The sequence below is a fragment of the Setaria viridis genome, chromosome 9 (genome assembly GCF_005286985.2).
Source record: "Setaria viridis chromosome 9, Setaria_viridis_v4.0, whole genome shotgun sequence".
In the NCBI taxonomy this organism is placed as follows: Eukaryota; Viridiplantae; Streptophyta; class Magnoliopsida; order Poales; family Poaceae; genus Setaria; species Setaria viridis.
The window spans coordinates 7,329,122-7,351,986 of NC_048271.2; the positions used below are offsets into that span (position 1 = coordinate 7,329,122).

General features: G+C 42.7%; 2 protein-coding genes across 2 annotated transcripts; one reads left to right on the plus strand and one right to left on the minus strand.

The window, feature by feature from the left end:
• Nucleotides 1–1,240: 1,240 nt before the first annotated feature.
• Nucleotides 1,241–18,344, plus strand: LOC117838476 (phosphatidylinositol 4-kinase alpha 1). The gene is made up of 26 exons (XM_034718519.2): nucleotides 1,241–2,164; nucleotides 2,245–2,586; nucleotides 2,677–2,838; nucleotides 3,692–3,862; nucleotides 3,986–4,144; nucleotides 4,252–4,379; nucleotides 5,571–5,877; nucleotides 7,217–7,385; nucleotides 7,871–8,088; nucleotides 8,735–8,893; nucleotides 8,973–9,155; nucleotides 10,287–10,763; nucleotides 10,844–11,203; nucleotides 12,034–12,248; nucleotides 12,442–12,619; nucleotides 12,769–12,905; nucleotides 12,999–13,152; nucleotides 13,464–13,730; nucleotides 13,852–13,929; nucleotides 14,079–14,123; nucleotides 15,314–15,486; nucleotides 15,568–15,763; nucleotides 16,412–16,552; nucleotides 16,830–17,038; nucleotides 17,115–17,276; nucleotides 17,776–18,344. Exons 1-26 carry the CDS (start codon nucleotides 1,412–1,414, stop codon nucleotides 18,032–18,034), a joined length of 5,802 nt encoding a protein of 1,933 aa, XP_034574410.1. The 5' UTR covers nucleotides 1,241–1,411; the 3' UTR covers nucleotides 18,035–18,344.
• Nucleotides 18,345–19,549: 1,205 nt separating this feature from the next.
• On the minus strand, nucleotides 19,550–21,436 carry LOC117838477 (zinc finger protein CONSTANS-LIKE 16). The gene is made up of 2 exons (XM_034718520.2): nucleotides 20,460–21,436; nucleotides 19,550–20,345 (listed from the first exon to the last, which is right to left on the minus strand). Exons 1-2 carry the CDS (start codon nucleotides 21,366–21,368, stop codon nucleotides 20,034–20,036), a joined length of 1,221 nt encoding a protein of 406 aa, XP_034574411.1. The 5' UTR covers nucleotides 21,369–21,436; the 3' UTR covers nucleotides 19,550–20,033.
• Between the last annotated feature and the right edge of the window lie 1,429 nt (nucleotides 21,437–22,865).

A 22,865-nucleotide genomic window follows, 5' to 3' on the forward strand; every position in this document is an offset into this window, starting at 1 on the left:
TCCGCACACGACGAAGCTAAAATAATCAGCACGAGTAGTCAAGCAGCAGAAATTAAGTACCTTTGCAGTCGTGTGGCGCCATGTTCATATTTTCTGAAGAGTGCACAGGGATGGTAGGGCAGATGGAAGCGGTGGACTCTATCGGTAGAAAACGGCGCTAGATCTTCCAAGCTTTTCCTCCTCATGCTGATCGTGAATATCCATGCGGTATCCTTTTCGGTTGTCCCGTTCCTGCGGTTGGCGATGTACGCCACTTTGTTATTCTTCTGACGGAGCTGTTTAGGTGGTCAACTTATCATTTTTCTTTATTTTTTGGGTACATGATAGAGTGCATCTCTGAGCGAGTAAAACCGCCAATTTTGCACTGTAGCTATAGGATACACGCTGTCACCGGCCAAGATGCCTTAAATCGTAGTCGGTCATTGGAACTGAAAACACTGTAGTATTGAAAGCTTTCTCTCTAAACGCTATACTCATTATATTCATTTCATGAGTGAATGATGACTACCAGCAGGAAAATGTGATGCAAACTTATTGCAACTGCATCCTTTGTCGTGTTTATGAGGTTGATGAATCAATGGTTATAAATGCAATTGAAATGATGCGATATGAGGGGTTGGAGGGTTCCCTTTTCTGACGGGAAGAGTTGTTGGGTTCTCAAACTTGTCAGATTTGCGCAAATTCTGTCTGAAAAATTGAATCATCATGGATTTGTTAAAATCAATTTTAAACCTGCCTGGTTCTTGTCTCTTCTCTCCAGTCTCCACGCATATTCTACAACTCTTGTCAGGGTGTTGGAATGACCTTACAGAATACAGATGGACAGTGCAGTTCCAGAACTACCGCGATCTCCAACTCCAAGGGTAGGAGACAAGCGAATGCAACGTAAACGAGAGCATAGAAGCTAAAGATTCGCAGTAAATAATCCAGCTTCGTGTACACGTCCGGACCACTTCTCGTGGGCACAGCAGCGGCATCAATGCATCACACGAGCCGCCACCGGCCGCGTCGAAATCGCGATAGCCTCCCGCAACTCCCACTTCGCCCTTTCCCCGTCTCGCGTCGTCGACCTCCCCGATCCCGACCGCACCGCGCCCTGGGAATCGCATCGACGTCGCCTGCTTTTCTTCCTCGTTTCCCTTGCCTGTCTGGCTGTGCCGCCCACCGGCCCCAAACATTCGGCGGCCGAGTCAACCGAGAAAATTAACACGAGCCGTCCACCCACCCTGCCTGTCCCTTCCCGGCTTCCCCCCCGGTCCTCGGCTCCACCAATCGCTCTCGCGTCAGTGGAAGGGAAAAACCAAGGGGAGGGAGGAGCGCATCTCCGCCCCGCCCGCGTCGCCGTCCCCCGATCTACCCCCCATGATCTGACACCGCATTGCCGCCGCGGTGACCCCTCCCGCCCCCAGGAATGGAGGCGCTCAACGAGCTCTGCGACCTGGTGGCCGCGCACCCGGATCTCCTCCTCGCCGACAAGCTCGCGTGGCTCTCCTCGCGCTGCGCCGCCGCGCCGGCGGCCGCGGCAGCCCCGCAGCGCGCGTCGAGGGCGCACCTCCACTCGCTCCTCGCGCTCGCGCGCCTCCTGCCGGCGGGCGCCACCGGCGATGCGGCGCCCCCGGCCCCGCTCCTGTCCTTCCTCGCGTCCCACGCCTTCCTCTCGCCGGCCTTCTGGCCCCAGTCCTTCGCCCCGGCGCCGTTCCTCTCCAGGCTCCTCCCGCTCCTCGCCGCGGCCCCGGCCTCCCCCGCCCTCTCGTCCGCGCTCTCCGCCGCGCTCCTCGCCGCGCTCGACGTCGCCGACCCGGCCGCCGCGCCGCTCGCCCGCGCGTTCCTCTCTGCCGCGGCGGCCGCGGCGCCCTTGCCGCTCCTCCCCGCGGATGCCGCGCCCGTCGCTGCCCGGCTGCTCCTCGAGTTCCCCGGCTCTGACGAGGCGCCGGCCAGGGCGAAGGGGAAAGGGGAGGACGCGGTGGGCGAGGAGAACGGAGGGGTCAGGGACGTGGTGCGGAGGTTCGAGGAGGAGGAGGTCGAGGAGCTGGAGCGGAAGGAGGTCGCATTCAGGCTGATCGTGCATATGCTTGGGGCCGAGGGTGGGCTGGAGACCGAGCAGGTCGGGAAGGTCAGGAATGCTGCTGCACGGCAGGTCCGATCACTCACGGATTTCCTCAAGGTGAGGTTCTCCCCTTAGTTTGTGCCTCTGTGTGGCTATGCTTGTTGCGCTTTGCTCATTATTGTGGTGATGGTTTGCAGATTAGAAAGCGGGACTGGAGGGAGCAGGGTGCCCAGCTGAGGGCAAGGATAAACACCAAATTGATGTGCTGCCAAGCTGCAGTAGTGGTGCTGGTGCGAAGCGTTTCCACCATTGATACTAATAGCAAGTCTTCCAAGGATATGCTCCAGCAGACTCTAGCTTGGTTCATCGAGGCCACCAAGTCATGCATTCTGTCATCCTGGCGGAAACTGAAGATCTGCGAGGAGCTATTTTGCACCCTGCTCAATGGGATCGGCCAGATAACTGTCTCACGCGGGGGCCAGCTCCTGCCGGTGCTGCTGATTCCCTTAAAACCGCTTGTTGTGAGCACGTGTTCGCAGGCATGTTTCTTTTTCACGTGTCTTGCTTGGACTAAGGAACATTTGTGCTCATGGTGCGTGATCTAATGTGAAATTGTTATTTTGATGCAGGCTGACATGACAGGCAGTAGCCCTGGGGCTTTATTTGAGGCAGTGGTGAAGTTGAGCTGTGAGATTATAGAGTTTGGCTGGACTAAGGATAGGGCCCTTGTTGACACATTCATTATGCGTCTAGCTGCATATGTTCGCGAGCGGAATGACTATGAGGAGGAGGTATTCCCCTTTGCCTTCTCTTAATTAGCACATAAAAGTTCCGTGATCTAGGAGAGTTGCTGCGACTCAGGATCTTTTTTTGTACTATATATTATGACAATATCCACAAATCGACATAACTAGATGTTGCTCCTGTGGGTTTTGTGAAATAGTTTTCTCAGCGGAATCTCAGTTATAGTCGGGCATGATATAGTGCGTCATAGATCTATTTGGATATTTTGATAGGGCAATCTGGCTAGTTGGTGTTTACAACAGCACTTGGTTATATCATGAGCCTTTAGCGATTAACTGATTATATGTATAGATCATCCCGTTTTTAAGCAGGGTTGTTTTAGTAGTGCAAAGTTTGTGTGAATATATAGATAGATCAAGTTCATGTATAATTCTGTAAATTTGCTAAAAAAAGCAGCACTCAATAACTATTCGAAGCTACCATGCTGCTTTAGAATGATATCTGTAACATCTGTTGTTATCAGTGCTGCGACCTGATGCATTTGCGGGCTTCATTTCCAGTTTCTCAAAATTTAAAATCTGCAAGCAGAGTCAGCAGCTATCCTTTTAGTTGGTCTGTATTTTGATTTTTACAGTTTGAACTGCTGTAGCATGATTGCGGATTGCAAGCACTGCAATTGTGGTTGTTAAACGTATGGTCAGGGTGAGACCATTCTGAGAGTGAACTTCACATCTATGTTTGGGGCTGAACATTTGTTCTGTCGAAGAATTAACCTTACTTGCTGCTGGCAGATTTTATATGACTTCACATGACTACTTGAAATGACAACACACATGCATTGCAGTAGCATTGAATAATATTCCATTCCTGATTGTTTACTTGACTGTGAATCTGTTCCAGGATGGTAAAGGAAAAGAGGCAGTTCCAGTTATTCGACTTAATGTCATACGCCTTCTGGCTGAGTTATGTGTTTTCTTGAAAAAATGGGAAGTTGTAGACATGATTTTGCCCCTTTTCATTGAACATCTAGAAGAGGGTGATGCTTCATCTCCAAGTTCATTGCGTTTACGAGTATGGAACTTTGTCTCTTACTCATTTACATATTTCTGCCTTCATTTTTTGTTTGTGTTTCTTGCAACTTTTCATTTTAAACAAAAAGACTCTTTTGGAACTCACTTGGTTAAAATATTGCAGTTATTAGATGCAATATCTCGTGTTGCATGCTTGGGTTTTGAAAAGTCATATCGTGAGAGTATTGTCTTGATGACAAGAAGCTATCTTGACAAAGTTAAAGCTCTAGGGGTTTCAGAAAACAACACAGTGCCATCAGAAGCAACAACTGAGCGTACAGAGGTATGTGATGAGTCCTGCAAGAAATTGATTCTATATGTTTATTTTACGAAGTGTGATTTTGACTTCCTTTCCATGCTCCATGCTAACTACATCAAACAATATTCTAGACTCTTCCTGCAGGCTTTCTGCTTGTTGCCTCCAACCTCACAAGCACAAAACTCAGGTCTGATTATCGTCATAGGTTACTGTCTCTATGCTCAGATGTGGGGCTAGTTGCTGAATCTAAAAGTGGGAGGTAAGGTGCTTTGCTGTTAATTTCTATCAATCATATATATTCTCTAGGAAGCTCAATTTCACCGAGTCATAAAAATGGCATATATACTATCTTGTTGGATGCAAACATACTCTTGCTATGTCTGCAATCTGATTGCGTGCTGGAGTGTTGTATGGAAACCAACAATTTACGGATGGTGGTTTATCTTAATTCTGATTACTGCTAGAAGTCCTGTCAGAATAGGGAAAAATCATCTTTAAGTGCTACCTCTGGACTAAAATGATCCTCAAATTTGTTATGGGCATGGTTGCGTGTGGGTGTAAGGGTGAGGTTGGCCTTTCTCCCTTGACAGGCTGGTGGGGGATCTTTTCAGATGACATCTAACCTAGGCTCTGAGGTGAATTGGAGGGAAACTACAAATTCTTATGATCTGATCATCTCTTGCTTAATGAATACAAAGACACAACCTTTAAACTGCATATGGCTCCTATTCCATATGCTGTGCATCTAACCAATTGATGAAAGCTGCATGCAACTCATACCAAATCCTGAGATATGCCAGCTAATGCAATTTTCTAATACTAGCTTAAATAGATAAGCATGCACACAACTAATCACTGCCCTCATCTGTTGCTGCCGATGGTGCTGCTGCCTCTCCTTGGGGCCACCCTTGCAGGCTATATATTAATTAGACTGTTATCTATGTAATCTCTATATGAATGAGCACTCATGCACGTGCACATCGATCTTTGTTCATCTCTGCTTTTATATGAATACTTTTCAAAGGATATGTTCTGTTTTCTAGCACGCCAAGGTATTATGATGTTTTTTTTGCTAGAATTCATATATTGAGGGCAGCAAAACCTCAATGTAGTAAATAAATGCTAGTTTGACTGTTCTTAGGTAAGTATTTTACATGCTGTCTCGATTCTATTCCAAGACGAGCTGTAGGGACATCCACCTTACCCTTTAGCAACCAAAAGATAGAAAAGGCTGTCTTGTTGGTTTCCAAGTGAAGAGTAATGTCTAATATACAAAGCAAGCAACTAACTTGTGGTGCTATCTGTTATCACATGATTCTGTATGTTGTATTATTTCGGTTCATTTGTTCATTTGTTTTACACGATTTTATTATGTTATATGCTTGTCTATTGGTCATAATAAAGCCAGCTGAAGCATAGTTTTCTTCGATTTTAATTTTCATTAATGCAGGAGTGGTGCTGATTTGATGGGTCCGTTACTTCCCGCAGTTGCTGAAATATGCTCTGATTTTGATCCAGTGTCAACTGTCGAGCCATCATTATTGAAATTATTCCGAAACCTTTGGTTCTACATTGTATTGTTTGGCCTAGCTCCACCCATACAGAAAAATGAGGCACCTACAAAACCAGTTTCCACTTCATTAAACACAATGGAAAGCAGCAGTGCTATAGCCCTTCAAGCTGTAGCTGGACCATACATGTGGAATAGCCAATGGTGTGTAGCAGTGCAACGTATTGCGCAAGGAACTCCTCCTCTGGTAAGTTAATTCGGGGCATAGAGCTAGGAACAGTTTGTTTATGTTATTAGAAATATGAACTTCTCCTGGAACTAGTGAACATAACTTGTGCTTTGAATGAGGGTGGCAGAGGAGTTTAGTCCTAAGATCTCTGTGCCTCCTAATTTGAACCTGCATATTGTGTATTTTTGTCATAGGGTTTCATGCTCCCTAAGTTTGGAGTGGTTTTCATTTTCTGTTGACATATTGTCCGGACAAATCTAGCTTGGCCTTAACCAATACAGTTCCAAAGTCTACATTTAGTAAAAACTAAAAACTAAAAAGGCCTGCATTATCATGTTTTCTCCAATGAACCTCCTCTACCTTTTAAACCAGGCCTGCACCCTGAACTTTGTTTTGAAGGTAGTTTGGCCATATTGGTTGCGGGCTGCCAGCATCCTTTCCGATATGTACCATTTGTCATTGACCATAACTTTTAAAGATAAGAATTTATGAGTTAAAGACAGTTCACAATTGCTTTGGATGGATGAGAGCTTCTCTTATTTTGTCTCCACCCATCATGAATATTTAGGCCCTGTTTGGATCGCAGGACTAATTTTTAGTCCTGAAATTTGTCATGGACTAGTCAGGGTTAAACATGGACTATTTGCTAAACTAAGGGGCTGTTTGGATACGAGGTGCTAAACTTTAGCAGGGTCACATCGGATGTTCGGATGCTAATTAGGAGGACTAAACATGAGCTAATTACAAAACTAATTGCACAGATGGAGTCTAATTCGCGAGACGAATCTATTAAGGCTAATTAATCCATCATTAGCAAATGGTTATTGTAGCACCACATTGTCAAATCATGGACTAATTAGGCTTAATAGATTCGTCTCGCGAATTAGACTCCATCTGTGCAATTAGTTTTGTAATTAGACTGTTTAATACTCCTAATTAGTATCCAAACATCCGATGTGACAGGTGCTAAAGTTTAGCGGGGGTATCCAAACACCCCCTAATTGCACAGATAGTGGCTAATTGGTGGTTAGATCCCATTAGTTTCATGTTAGCCCATTATCACACCTAGGGCTAAACTTTAGTCCTCCACTTTTAGTCCATCCAAACAGGCCCTTAGATGTTATTTCATCTTGTTCAGCTTTACTTCGGTCACCCCCTTTTGGATCTGCTAAAGCCTTTGATGTTTACCATAACAGTTGATCAGGATTCTTGGATTGTCAATTCTTAGTTTTCCCTCTTTTTATATAGTAGTAATTGTGATTAATAATCCATTGTTGATCACTATGTGCAAATAGCTAGTGCTATTCTTGCTGTGATTTATATGGTGTTTACATCCTGTATGCTTTCCTGATTTCAGGTTGTCAGTTCAGTGAAATGGCTTGAAGATGAGCTAGAGCTAAATGCTCTACACAACCCAGGTAGTCGTCGTGGTAGTGGTAATGAAAATTCTGCTGTTGGGCAGAGAACTGCACTTTCTGCTGCTTTGGGAGGTCGAGTTGAGGTAGCGGCTATGAGTACTATTTCAGGTCAGTGTTTATCCTCTAATGAATGCTTCACAGCTTATTTGGTTGGTATTCTGGGGAAAAAATATTGCTCTCCAATAAAATACATTGATGTGTATAACCAAAGTATATTGTGCTGTAGGTCCTTAGTTATAATGTTCTGTATAAGGTCTGTAAACTTCAGTCTTTCTGGTATATGTAAACAGTCATGCAACTAAATAGGCTATGTTCCCTCAGCTTCAGATTTTTCAATATGCCTGATGAGTTTTATCTGTTGCATATTGTTCTGTAGAAATGAATTTCGTTGGGGAACAGCTTATACAGGAAAAACCTGCTATTTTTGGAAACAAAATGGGAAGCAAAAGATATTCTTTTGTCCATTAATTTCCCTTGTTAGAACTAGACTGGGTTGTTGGTATTAACATATTTCTAGGATTCTTTAATTGGTATAATAGGCAGATGAAATTTTGTTGATGTATTCCATTAATCCTTGTTTACTTTCATTTCAGGAGTAAAAGCTACGTACCTCCTTGCTGTTGCTTTCCTAGAGATACTGCGTTTTAGTTGCAATGGTGGCATACTTTCAGCTACATCTACATTGAATACATCAAATAGTGCATTCAGCTGTGTATTTGAATATCTGCTCACTCCAAACTTGACACCAGCAGTATCTCAGTGTTTGACGGCAGTCGTGCATAGAGCTTTTGAAACAGTATTGTCATGGCTGGTACACTCCTCACTTGAGCAATCTTTTGGAAAATCTTTGGCATGTGATAAACTATCCTGTGTCCCATCATTTACTTTGAAATATGACTGGAAGTCCTGCTCACCATTGTGTTTAACTATGTACTCTGTAATTTTCTGTTGAATTTAATTTGTATGTAAAAACGCTACACTTAAGGTCATTGCTCTGTCTGATAGCTTTTAGTTGCTGCTCATATTTCCTTTTGCATTGGACACCTGTTAAAATTGAGGATTCTTATTGAGCTATCAAGTTGTTAGGAAATGTGTGATAGCAAAAGGATATACTAAACACGTTCAAATTGTTACTTCTGTTGATCTGAAATAAAGAAATTGTGCCTCACAAGAAAATGCCTCATCCACTGATGAAGAGGTGTTTTACTTTTCCTTTAAGCAATATTAATGGGGCACTGACTATTAACTTGCATCTAGTGTTCCATAAGCACAATCTTTTTTGAATCTTGTTTGCACCATGAAATTTCTTTGTGCCTGCTCCGTTTAACCTGGAGATATTCCATCATCCATTCATTGCTTGTGCACTGTATTCATTTATTGAGATACATCTTAGAGCTAACAATAAACTGGTACTGCTAGCTGCGCAAATTGATTATATCTTTTAATTTTGTGGCCAGGAGGATCGCATATCCGACATAGGTGAAGGAGCTGATGTTAGAGAATCAGTTCTTTCTGTTCATGCTTGCTTCCTCATAAAGAGCATGTCTCAGAGGGATGAGCATGTTCGTGATGTGAGTGTTAAGCTATTAACACAGCTGAAGGAAAAGTTCCCGCAGGTACCTTTTATTTGGCTTGTCGTGTTTTAATATTATTGATTTGAGACACATTGATGTACACTTATATTCTGCATTTCAGGTCCTCTGGAACTCTTCATGCTTGGATTTACTTCTTATTTCTGTTCACAATGAGTTGACTTCTGGCCCAGTCAGCGATCCTGCTTGGGTTGCAACTGTACGATCACTATATCAAAAGATAGCTAGGGAATGGTTAACAAGTGCTCTTTCATATGCTCCGTGTACCACTCAAGGCCTTATACAGGTTTAGTGAATATAATCTTATTCAGTCTGCCTTTTGTTCCCAGCAACATTGTTCTGAGTTTGCCTGAGGCTGTGCTTTATTTCCTAGTAGACGGTCACTGTCCTGCCAATGTTTCTGTTGCCGATTGATCATGTAGATCTTTTTTTCCTTTATTGGATTTCCTTTATTGTATGTTTTTAACTTCGTTTCGAACAGTTTATTTTCTTCTTTAATTGTGCTCATTAATCATGTTCTGCTGCTACTTTGAATAACTCTTTTGATTGTGCATGCATGCATAACATTTTGTACGACTTCATTAAGAAGTTCTCCTGCGTTGTTTGAGAAAAGAAACATTTTCCTGGCTGTTTTCTTTTTCTTTCTGTTTAATCTTCAAGAGTTCATACTACATTCAGTAATAAACAAGTGGAAGTTTTTGGTATGTGGTAAGGATTTTTTTATTGCTGTGGGGGCAGTTACCAGACATAGATTATCTTTGTTGGATCTGACATGTCGAGGGAAACTATTTCCTTTGGATTAGCTTGTATCAGTAGACATTTATGAAATTAATTTTTCTGAATCAAAATAACTTGCCACAACGTTTAGCATTTGGCCATTTTTTGCTTGAACATTGTACATGAATAATATCTGAAGTTTGTGCTTTGTCTTTTTGGTTATTGCATATGGGTTTCACATCCCATGCAACTACTAAATGGAAAAAAGTCTTCATGGGATAAAATAACTGTCAGTATTACTGCCAGAAAAGGTAAGGAAGAAGTACTGAAAAGTGAAAACCTTTCTCAAGTGACATCGGACTACTGTAAGTGGTGTGTCACTGCATCAGTTCAGTAGCTCATTATCCCATTGTTTATTATCAAAAGATGTCCATTGTTGACATCAGTTGTGTCAAATGATACACACATCTAAAGAGTATCACTGAACAAAAATGATTGAAGAAATTGCCTTATTGTTTTTTGGTTCTATATTTTCCACCAGGAATTCTGAGTCAGCCTTTCTTTTAAATGTTTATAGCGCAAACTTATGCCACTGGCATTTTCGTGCTGGCATGAGAAGTTCATACTTGCAACTAGTCTCACTCTTTTTCCATCCAATGCCTGATACACTATTGATGAGGGTTTTAATTGCATTGCCTAGGAAAATTTTTGCAAGCCAAGCGGAGTACAAAGAACACAGCATACAGCAGATGTTGTCTCACTTTTATCTGAGATACGTATTTGTAGTGGAAAGAATGATTGGAACGGCATTAGGACGGCCAATATTCCTGCAGTTATGGACTCTGCAGCAGCAGCATCAGGAGCCAAAAAAGAAGCACCTGACTTCAGTCTGGAAGTACTCTCTACTGCAGTAGTAAGTGCAACTGTGAAATGCAACCATGCTGGCGAGATTGCTGGTATGAGAAGGCTATTCAGTACTATGGGAGGTGTAAACATGGGTATGGCTCCTCATGGTATGCAGTCTGCACAGCCCCATCAGTCATTTGATGAAGTTTTTGTATCCAAGTTTGTTAGTCTTCTTCAGAACTTTGTTGTTGCGGCGGAGAAACAACCAATAGATAATTCACAATTTCGTGAAACATGTTCTCAGGCTACAGCATTACTTCTTGATCATATGGTAAGTCACTGTTGCATCTAGGTGGCCTGTTTTTCCTTAATTCTGGATTTAATTGTACTTTCCTATATTGTGACATGTAGATGTCTGATTCTAGAGCAAATCTGGAAGGATTTTCTCAGCTTATACGGCTTCTATGTTGGTGTCCTGCTTATATTTCTACCCCTGATGCAATGGAGACTGGAATCTATATCTGGACATGGCTAGTGTCAGCTGCACCTTCTTTAGGTCCTCTTGTGCTTGCAGAACTTGTTGATGCATGGTTGTGGACCATAGATACAAAGCGTGGATTGTTTGCATCAGATATGAATTACTGTGGCCCAGATGCAAAATTGAGGCCACATCTTATCCCTGGTGAGCCTGAGGCACCACCAGAAAAGGATCCAGTCGAAGCAATAATAGCTCATAGACTCTGGCTTGGCTTCTTTATCGATCGTTTTGAGGTATAATCTCACCTTTTCTTCATTTATGTTATGAATTGCTACTATTTCTTTCTAATGGTACCAGCGTGCATGCAGTGCATCTTCATTTGTTCTTACATAACATCTGTTGAACTTGTCTTAATTTCTCCTTTTTTCTGTGTTATCTGAGCATGTTCCATTTGTAGTTGCATATTAGTGTGGAGCACGGAAGGTTTTGCACTGAAGAAAATAAATAGGGCATTGTGATCTATACAAGACTGCTTCTATTAAGCTTGTTTCATATGATCTTTTGGACTGTGGAATTATGGGATATCATACATGAAAAGAAAAGCAAATAATATAATATTTTTTCCTGAGTTGTCCACATTTTATCTCTGTTATCCATCACTTATTAAAGGTTGTTTCATTGTCTAGAACTTCTGTTTGCCTGTCTGTCTGAATTCTCCTGTCGGGTGTGCATTTAGATTCAATCTGAATCTGATATTTAATAAGTAGATTCATACTAAATTGGCTAAATTTAGAATATGTTTATATATGGATACCTATTTGTTTCGTACTATTTGTCTTGAAATCATCTTTATTACTAATGATAAGAAACTCACATAATCCCTATTAAATATTTTGCACCTGTGGAATGAAAGAAACCAACTTGCATTGTTTCTTCAAATAAGAGTTAACCTGCAATGCTCCACAATATTCTGAACAGCAATATAGTACTATTTTCCTGTCAGAGATGTATGTTTGGATTGGTACCTATCTAAGTTACTTTCTCTTGTTGCGGTGTTTAAGCATCTTTCATCTGTCTTTATAATCTGGACCTTTGCATCCTTATACAAATGCTATTCTGGCAGGTGGTTCGGCATGATAGCATCGAACAACTTCTACTTCTAGGTCGGATGCTACAAGGAACAATGAAGTCTCCAGCTCATTTTTCTCACCATCCTGCTGCTACCGGCACTTTCTTTACCGCGATGCTCCTTGGATTGAAGTTTTGTTCATGCCAGTCTCAATCTAACTTACAGAAATGTAATATGGGGCTTCAGTTGTTAGAGGACAGGGTATACCGGTAAAATTTACTTCACTGCATTGTTTCTGTGTCCTTATATAATTATATCCATTAGGTTTCAATGTTTTCTTATATGCATACTATAATGTTTTGTTATTTACTATTTTGATTTTTTATGCTTGTTTCAGCTGCAAGTTTGTATCTTTTTTGTTTTGTGCTTTCCTGATGTACTTTTCTTTGCCCGTCTTTTCAGTGCTGCTTTGGGATGGTTTTCATATGCGCCTGAGTGGTATGAATCTCAAAACAAAGCATATGCTCAGAAAGAGGCCCAGTCAGCGTCAGTATTTGTCCATTTTCTACAAAATGAGCGCAGCGGCAGTCCTGTTGATTCTGCTTTGAAGTCGCAGGGACGTGAAGGTGAACATAATACGGTATGACTGAACAACACTTTTGTTCCCCATTAATTTCTCTGACCTCTTCCCCAATTCAGAGAATAAAAAATGCCTCTCTTCTCCACGCATCTCTATAAATGTTTTGAAAATTTAAACTTCTCTCCCCTGTCATTTTTCTTTGGTTGCAGGCAGATCAGATCCACCCTGTCTGGGGCTGTGTTGACAACTATGCAACTGCAAGGGAAAAGCGTAAGCAATTACTTGTGACACTTTCTCAGACTGAGGCAGACAGGCTTGAAGTCTGGGCACAACCAGTAAATACAAAGTAACTATGCTACCTTGAGTTTCATTCTACCTTTTGTTTCTATGGGTCCTATTGAGTTCGAATTCACATGTGTCTCATGTTATGTGTGGCCAGAGATACGACGACATTTCGTGGTAAAATCAGCTCAGATAAATGGATTGATCATGTTAGAACTGCTTTTGCTGTTGATCCTCGAATTGCTCTCTCTATGCCTTTGAGGTTTCCCACAAATACAACAATGCAATCCGAGATCACTCAGTTGGTACAAGTATGGTTCTTCTTTCCTATAGCTACCTTTTATATTATATTGCTAGTAGGTTTCTTTTTTCTTCTTCACAAGTTCTCTTTCATAATATCTTTGCTTCGCATCATGTTTCATCCTGTGTGTGTAGAGATTTGATATAATCCTGTAGGAATATACTAGTGAGTTTTGGCAACATCCATTTCGATTGGGTTATGTGATTGGTTACTGAGTTTGAGTGACTTATTATGCATATTTGAAATCTTTCTAATTGCTGCTTTCCTTCATTGATAAGCTGGCTGATGTTGATATAATTTATCATTTTTTTTCCTTTATAGACGCGGTTACTGGAGCTTCGTACAATTCCCGAAGCATTACCTTTTTTCATTACTCCAAAGGCAGTAGATGAAAATTCAGTGCTGTTACAGCAACTACCACACTGGGCTCCATGTTCTGTTACACAGGCATTGGAGTTTCTTACTCCTCCTTATAAAGGACATCCGCGTGTTATGGCATATGTCCTTCGTGTCTTGGAGACTTACCCACCTGAGACTGTTACCTTTTTCATGCCACAGTTGGTGCAATCTCTCAGATATGATGAAGGGGTGAGAATTCTTTCAGTGATATGCGTGTTTCTGTCATCAATGCTGATTATAAAAGCCATATTATTTTCTTAAATAATTTGATGCATGCATCTCATTTTTTCCTGCCTTTTGACTTTATCAGAAACTTGTTGAAGGGTACTTGCTTGGAGCTACTCAAAGAAGTAATATATTTGCTCATATCTTAATATGGCATCTGCAGGTGAAATTTATTTAGACCCCCCCCCCCCCCCACACACACACACACACAAAAAAAAAAAAGAAAATCCTTTAATTTGTTTCTATTCTGTAACTTATTCCTCATGTGAAATTCTTTCACTGAGTTTTTTGGTCTTGGAACTTGAAATGCAGGGAGAATACGTTGATGAATCTGAGAAAGATGCGGCTGCTCAAAAGGTTTCATCTTTATAAAGTTTTTTTTTATAGCTAGATTCTCCAATCTGTCTTTTTTTTTGTATCAGAATATGCATTAGCAAAGAAGTACTGTTTTTCTCCACTGTGGTCTTTTTCTAAAGATTCATTAATAATGTTTGATGCCCCATAATTTTGCTCGAGTGTCATTGCCTTCTTGGTGATGGTTACCAATACCTAACCAGTCAAAGATTATTTGAGCCTAAACAAATTGAATTAATTCCATCATTCTTGATGTAGTGTTCCATAAATGATGGGCTTGAACAATTAATGCAATGTTATTGCGGATACGGAGAAAGAGGTTTAAAACATAGAGTGAATAATGTAACTTAGTGGGTGAGAATAAACACACAAGTTGCATGGTATATTATTGATTAATCATGCATACTTATATGTACTTTCTTGATGTTTTCTCGTCTAAATTCATATTATGCTCAGGGTTGTGGTAGGCAAATTGTGTTTAAAGGGAAAATATGATATATTGAAAAAAGAATTTAAATTTAATTTGTGTCCGTGTACAATTCTATTTCATATTCGCTCTATGTGAAGAGGGACCAATGAGAAAATTCTGGCTAGTGATAGATCAAAATAAACAAGATAAGAAATGATAAGTGTTACTAATTACTGTTCCCAGCAAAAAAAATTTTGCTTCTTTGAGTAAATTTTTAGTGTGAAGTTGAAATTTCAAAGGGTGATACAACACTTTATATGCTATTGCATAACCTCTTTTGGGATTTCTTTTCATGATAATCTAGTGCAAGAAGGACAAGTTGAATGCATAATTGTACCACAAAGAGGTGATTGCATAAGAATATAAGATATGTTGTTATGATGTTATTAATGTAATATTCAAGAAAAATCTACACATATTTTTCATGATTTCAGACTGTAGTTTAAAAGTTATTGATAGTCAAAGTTTCAAAAGGTGCAACTCTAGCCTACCCCAACTTGCTTGGGAGTGAAAGGCTATGTTGTTGTTGAAAGTTTCAAAAGGTTGCCTGAACCTTGTTCCGAACGCCAAGTTCTTGATGCCGAGGGATCATAATTTGTCACAGTTAATGTTTGCTGTTTATAATGACGTTTGCAGCAATTTATTTGATTGCATCTATCATATGATTTTGTTTCCAAGCTTTGGTGGTCACAAGTGTAAGTTCATGTTTCATTTTTTTTTTCAGGGCAGTGCATTCCAATCCTTGCTTCCTGCTGTTAAGGACAAAATTATTGAGAGTTTCACTCCGGAGGCTCGTAACATGTTCGAAAGAGAGTTTGATTTCTTTGATAAGGTCACCTCTATTTCTGGTGTTCTTTTCCCTCTTCCCAAGGAAGAGCGGAGAGCGGGTATAAGAAGGTAATTCTAGAGAGTTATTGTAATGTTTCGAAAAATAAGAATTGAGAACTTACTTTTATGTACTTTTAAACTTTCATGCAGGGAACTGGAGAAGATTTCGATTCCAGGTGATGACCTCTACCTACCTACTGCGACAAACAAGTTTGTAAGGGGTATACAGCTGGACAGTGGTACTCCTCTCCAGTCTGCTGCGAAAGTTCCAATAATGATTACTTTTAATGTTGTTGACCGTGATGGGGACCCAAATGATGTAAAACCACAGGCTTGCATTTTTAAGGTAAATATAATTTTCCTTTACAGTTAGTATGCACAAACAACCTTTGCTTCTTAATTTTCTCTAATACAATGATGTGCTGCCCTCTTGCATATTTGAGGAAAAAGAACTTTACTCCGTGTACCTTTTAATCATATATGAGTCAGTAATCCTTAAGATATGGCTAGTGGATTGGTTGGGATTAGCAAAAAGATGGAGTGTGGCCGCTCTCATTAGAGGCTCTGAACAGCTAGATGGAAATGGGGTTCTATCTGCTAGATTAGCTTGATAGCCAAAGCTTTGACATAGAGTTGGCGCCTAGCAATCCGATCTAACAAACTAGCCAATAAACTGAACTAACTTATCCCACAAGTCAAGATCCTAACAAACTACAATAATGAAGAGCTAATCTCCTGTTGCTGTTGTGGGCGCCAGGATGGCATTGTCGCGCTTCTTGCAGCGCTGATGGAGTTTAGGACTGTAAGCTTACCTGCGTTATAGTTGACCAGAAAAGTTAGTCACATTTCACTATTTAAAGGCACCAAAAGTTAATTCGGTAAAGAAAAAGTTGCTGTCCGAACTGTAGTGTTGCTGTCCTATTTCTTCATTTAGCTAGATTAGTAGTAACTCATCCACTATGCTAAACACAAGCTGGTTTCTGTGATATGACAGGTTGGTGATGACTGTAGACAAGATGTGCTGGCGCTGCAAGTTATTTCTCTATTGAGGGATGTATTTCAAGCTGTCGGATTAAACCTGTATCTATTTCCGTACGGTGTTTTGCCTACTGGACCAGGGCGAGGCATAATTGAGGTGAACATATGTTTGCAACTGTTCCTTTTTAAAAAAAAGAAAGTAAAACTATATGGACTGCAGAATCACCAAGTGAAAATTATGTGTTTAATTACCTTTTGTTTTCACTCAAATGTGAGGTGGATTGCTTTAGCTGTGAGTTAAGTCAACAGAGTTCCTATTTGCATTCCTTTAGATAGTGTGTGTTCCTTTGCTTTTGTTGATATGTTAGAATATTCCTTTATGCCCAATGGTTATTGGTTTCTTGGTTTCTACTATTAATCCAAGGCTGCTGCAGGTGGTCCCAAATACTCGGAGTAGAAATCAAATGGGTGAAACAACTGATGGTGGTTTACTAGAGATATTTCAGCAAGACTTTGGTCCTGTAGGTTCACCTTCTTTCGAAGCTGCTCGTGAAAAGTTTATGATCAGTAGTGCTGGATATGCTGTTGCTAGCTTACTTCTTCAACCGAAGGATCGGCATAATGGCAATCTTCTCTTTGATAAGTATGCCGTACTCAGCTCTTCAAAATGAATGGTTAAATCTAGAATTTGCATCTTAACCATCACCTTGTTTATGCAGCCAGGGGAGATTAGTTCATATTGATTTTGGTTTTATTTTGGAGATTTCACCTGGAGGTAACATGGGGTTTGAGAGTGCACATTTCAAGCTAAGCCACGAGATGACACAACTGCTGGATCCATCTGGAACTATGAAGAGTGATACATGGATCCAGTTTCTCAGGTAGGCATATATTGCACACTTGTACACTTCTGCCACCATCCAGTTTTAGTATCAGAATGTGTGAGAACAAGGGATCTAGAGAAAATTTAAGGAGAAGGAAAGGGTTGCTAAACTTTTTATTTTACAAAATGCATCCTAGCCTTCATCGTTAATTTATGGTGGTAAAAGCATGACCTTAGTTGTTCCTACTAGATTGTTATGAACTCATATGGTTGGCAGACAAAATAACCTCAGTGCTGATAATAGTTTGATCAAACCAATTCCTCCAAGGACTTCAGATTGCACTCCCTTCAATTTGTTAGCAATTGCTGATCAACATCCGTGCAAGAACTGAAGAGCAAACATTCGTGATAGGAACCAACTGATCAGTAGTTTCTGAAATGTGGTTCAGACTATTTATAAGTTGATTCTCTGCTGTGAAAAATTCTTTCACTAGCAGTTTACCGTTTTTTATTGGTATATACATTATGATGTTCTGATTTGAGTATTGCCATTCCAGATTGTGCGTCAAAGGATACCTAGCAGCTAGGAGGCACATGAATGGGATTTTAAGTACAGTCAATCTGATGGTGGACAGTGGGCTTCCTTGCTTTAGCAGGGGAGATCCTATCAATAATCTTCGGAAGCGGTTTCATCCAGAGATGAATGAGCGTGAAGCCGCTAACTTCATGGTACGAACATGTGTTGATGCTTACAACAAGTGGACTACTGCAGGGTATGACTTGATTCAGTACTTGCAGCAGGGTATTGAGAAATAGTTTGTTTCTCGTTTTGTAGATGGTATATGTTCGTGTACATCAATTGTATGTAGCAACTAATTTTTTTTCTTATGTAGAATTGATTTTTTTAGTTGTATCATTGTATGGTAAGGATGAGGGAATTCACGTGATTAACAGAGGATGTTTGTTGCACAGAGGCAATTCTTTTCTCCGCACTGTAAGACTGCCTAGCCAGTAGCTAGTAAGTAGCTCGTTGAGTTTTTGTATTAGGGCCTCAGAATCCAAAACTTGTGCATTTGCACCTGATATACTCCCAACTTCACTACATGTATGATTCGTAGTTTGATCATGTGGATTCATGTTTTATTTCATTGGGATGCTTGTTCAATGCTAGACGGTGCGTGGTATGCCTTTGTTGGGCGTGTGTATTGGGCAGTGTTGTGTGGAAATGACAGTAAGATACACGAGCACTCCTGAACAGAGTAAGCACGAGCTCTTGACTGGCTGAAGCAAGGTGTCTATCTTTCAAAAAAAAGAATCAAGGTGTCTGCCCAGACAGGCTTAAACTGAAAGTACTTGCTCTGGTGGAGCAGATTTTACTGAAATTACAGTTAGATGAAATTTCAAACAATGTGCGCCATGCTACTGAGATTGATGTGATAATGCTTGACGCATGCAAAGCAACGGTGATTTAAACTGCCGCGCCGGTCTTTTTTACTTCCCTCCGAACAAGAGTATATGGCAAGGCAAGATGTCATGGACATAAGTAATGTTCGAACTCAAGAGTAAGCACTCTCTATGATCCTCCTAAATATACGTACATATACCTTATAATAAAATATATGTACCTATGGGGGGCGAAAATCTGCCCAAAGTCTAATCAACAAGGCTCAGGCGTCCCCGTAGATTGTGTTAGAATAAAGTTTGTGTTAGGCGGAAGTCTTGGCTTCACTGCTCTCCAGCTTTGTGTCACTTGTATCACCGTGTACCTATGTGTAGGCGAGTGGCAATGCTTTGGGAAGTGATCCATGAGCAATACAATCAGTGTACTCCAAACTTCATTATATTGTGTCCAATCCCATAGAGACATATACTCCCTTCTTTTCAAAATGTAAGGCACTAGTAGTGCACTCTTCAAAACTACACTTTGACCGTTAATCTCACATACTACCCATGTTACAAAATATGTCATTTGGAACAAGCTAATTGGTTTTAAACGAACTGATTTATTTGTCCGAAGTGTCATATATTTAGTAAGGTAAACAAGATAAGGTAAAATCTTGGCTTAGCTATGGGGGGAGTCATCGGCATGCTCAAATGCCGAAATGCCCCAGGTAGGTTGCATGATAGAAGGGCATATAATTTCATCAAATAGATCAAAGGATAACAGAATTACACAACACACATAGCAAATGTGGACATATACAACACCTTATCCCAGTACAGAAGCACAGTAGAATGAGGACTTCGATCAAACTACAAACTTTTTCACGGAGCATTTTGCCACGATCATGGCCACCCAAGACCCAAAACAGGAAGGAAAACATGCATAAGTTATTAAGAACCCTAATCAAACCACATAGCATATCTTCACTTGGATCTTATACAGCTTCAGTTCAGAGTTCCAGACCTTTACACATGTAGCTACTAGTACTCCAATGTTCCGGTCGATGAGATCGAGCATCAAAATCTACACCCTTGTAATTAGTACATCCTTCTTTACAAACAGAAGAGAAACACCCAACCTAGCTATACATACTGATCCTTAGCTACTTTGCGCATTAGATTCTGCACAAGATTACAAACATTTCAGTCGTAATCGTAAGTAGGCATCTTGGGGAGCCCTAACTCGCATGTACGGAAGGACAGGCGATTCTGCTCAAAACTAACACTAGGTACGTTCATCGTCATCCCCAATTAAAAGTAGAGTATAAAGAACATGCTACGTGATAGTGTTTACTTGTAGATCATCATGTGTGTATATACGTGCAGATGCACCGATGCATCATGCACATGCTACGCTTGTGCACGTGTGGCCTCAAAAACGGAAGCGCCCGTGCGCGCCCAGTGGTGGCGCGAGCACCATGCCCACGTGCGGCATCATCGCCCGCGGCTGCTGCTGCTGCGAAGGCGGCGGCGGCGGCCTCGGCAGCGGCGGCAGCGAGCTGCGCTTCACGAACCGGCCCTTCATACGCGGCCGCTTCTCGGCGTTGAGCTTGCGCACCTCGTACCGGATCTTCTTGGCGAACAGCCGCGTCCGCCGCTTCTCCCGGTACCGCGACACCCGCGCCTCCCGCTCGCCGCCGGTCACCGCCGTCACGGTGCCGCCGAGGAGTCCCCTGCTCCCCGCCTGCACAATATCCGTGCAACCGATCAATTATTTGGATCACAAGACACGGTGTATGGAAATGGAAGAAAAACGTGTACTAGATCCCATGCTTGCTTGTTGAACCGAAGTGCTTACCGGGAAGTCCGACCATGACTCGTGAGGATCGAGGTGAGGACGCTCGCCGTGGAACCACGGCGATCCGCCGTCACGGGCCCACGAGGCGATGACTCCGTCGTAGTTGAGCTTGAGTATCATCTCTGGCCGCTTCCTCTTCTTGTCATCTCGTTCCGGCGCCGGCGCCGCCATGGTCTCGAGGTTCATGCTGCCCAAGTCCACGTTCACCTGAGGCTTCTCCTCGTCCAAGAATCCCAGATCGTCAAACCCCTCGTCGACTCCCATGAGGAGGCTCTCCATGTCCGCCGCGAAGCTAGCGAGCTCCATGTCCGGGACGTCGTACCCGGAGAGCCCGTCCGCCTCCGCCAAGCCGGAGGCGAACTCCGGCGACGTCTCCGCGAGAGACGAGATCAGGCAGGCCGCCGGCTTCTGCTCCCCCTCGTCGGCCACGGGGTTGTAGAGCTCCGCGAGCATGGGGTCGAACACCGGGACGCGGTACAGAAGGTCCTCATCGTCCTCCTCCAACCCGTGGTAGTCGTTGTCGCCCACGATGCCGGAGCCTGCAGACTCCTCCGCCTCGAGGTCGGGCACCGCCGCCGACACGGCGGCGGCGATCGAGGCGGGCGTGGTCTCGTGCTTGCTCACCCCTGGTTTGGACCGCGGCGTCCGCGGCCGGCGCTTGAGGCCGTGGAGCCACGCGGGCGCGTCGGGGTCGCGGGGAGGGGAGGAGCAGGACGCCGAGGGGAGGCGGACGCGGTGGTGGCGGCGCGCGAGCGGGTTGGCCGAGTGGACGGAGGCGTCGCAGGCCTGGCACAGGAAGGCGTCGTCAGCGGGGCAGTGCCACCGCGCCCGCCGACGCATGCAGCCGTCGCAGGAGCGCGCCGTGCGCGCGCCCAGCACGGCGCCCGTCGCCGCCCCGGCGTTCGTCATTTCGTCGAACACTTCCGGCGGTTAGGTTAAGCGAGAGCTTAACAAAAACGGGAACAGTGTGGGGGCGAGCTCCAAAGCCCCCTTCCCTTTATAAAATTGTGAACTGGCGGCGAGAACCGGGACCCACCGGTCAGTGACGGCTGGTGCCTATAGTCGTGATCGCGTAGGATGTATGTGGGGCCCATGAATGCGCTTTTGGGCTGCGTGGCGCGAGGAGGAGCGAGGGCCGCGTGCGGTGGGCCCAGGAAAAATGCTTATCGGGAAGCTGATTGGCTGGGGGGCGCGGGGAATCCGCTGGGCTGGAATGCTATTGGGCTGCCTGTCACGCCGTTGGATTTCCGGCGGGGCCCATGCGGTGTGGACGCCTCTGCGGCAAACTCTCCTCCTCTTCTCTCTCTTGCCTCTATGGCCATGCGATCAGGTTCAGCGTGCATGTGATAAGTGATATAGGCTATTATTGGATGACTCAGCAGCTGGTGTGTACTATATCATGTGCAGTACACAGGCTGACTTGTCTTCGTGGTTTGCTCCCATGAACGGATCCTGTGCCAAATATAGGATGATACATCAAAAATTTGGAGAAAACATTAGAAGCACAATTAGCATTTTTAATAACCATTTTTTGGTTTGATTTTTGAAACCAATCCGAAGGCTGTACTTTGAGAACAAATAAAAGTAGACACCTAGCTAGTGTTAGTTGCTCAATATAAAAATGGCCATGTCACATTATGCAGCTCACATGTTTATTTAATTATGCATTAATTAAATGTTTGTAAATTTTATCATATACAAAAACTTGTCAGTGCACAACACATAGAGTGACTAACTCTGAGAGTCGACGAAATCCATATATATAACCGGACATGATTCAAAGCTGCGGTACTCTTCGTTAAGATGAAATCAAAGGGACGCATCTCTCCCTTTGGTCCGATTTTTTATCAAAAAAAAAACACCAATCTTAAGTTATCAGGTGGTTGGCCCCACCACAAGTCTAGTGGCAAGCAAGCAGTGTAACTATCTTTGTGTTTGGGAAATTATGATAAGATTCCAGTTTTTTGAGCTGTTTTGCAGTGTGAAATTTTCAGCTAGATGCATGGATGCACATTTGGTCAATATATGCATGTTAGTACCAAATGTTTTTGGACCCAGGTTCCTGCCCACCAAAAAAGGTAACATGTAGCTCGATTAAGTAGCCATCCTGGTTAGGATATATCCTTGTGTTACCAATTCTTGCTTAGTGTGTTTTTTAAAGAATCTGCACTACATGGTATAAGCTATAGTACCTGATCGTACAAATATGACACACTCGACACCTCACATGCGCCAACTCACACCCTTAAGGCCAGCCCTTTATGGATCTCTACGCAAACCTTTAGGTGTATTTGGAAGTTGGAGCTATTTGGTGCAGCTAGCTGTCTGTTGATGTTACTCATACACAAAAACAAAAAGGTTTTCTGACATCACAGTTGCGATATAAGTAGCAAATTCACAATAGGT

Excerpts from the sequence above, each read along its gene's own strand:
- LOC117838476 (XM_034718519.2), top strand. The coding sequence starts at position 1,412 with ATGGAGGCGCTCAACGAGCTCTGCGACCTGGTGGCCGCGCACCCGGAT. Across the intron at positions 15,764-16,411 it reads CACAGGCTTGCATTTTTAAG|GTTGGTGATGACTGTAGACA; the intron begins GTAAATATAATT and ends GTGATATGACAG. Across the intron at positions 17,277-17,775 it reads ACATGGATCCAGTTTCTCAG|ATTGTGCGTCAAAGGATACC; the intron begins GTAGGCATATAT and ends TTGCCATTCCAG.
- LOC117838477 (XM_034718520.2), bottom strand. The coding sequence starts at position 21,368 with ATGACGAACGCCGGGGCGGCGACGGGCGCCGTGCTGGGCGCGCGCACG. Across the intron at positions 20,346-20,459 it reads AGTCATGGTCGGACTTCCCG|GCGGGGAGCAGGGGACTCCT; the intron begins GTAAGCACTTCG and ends GATATTGTGCAG.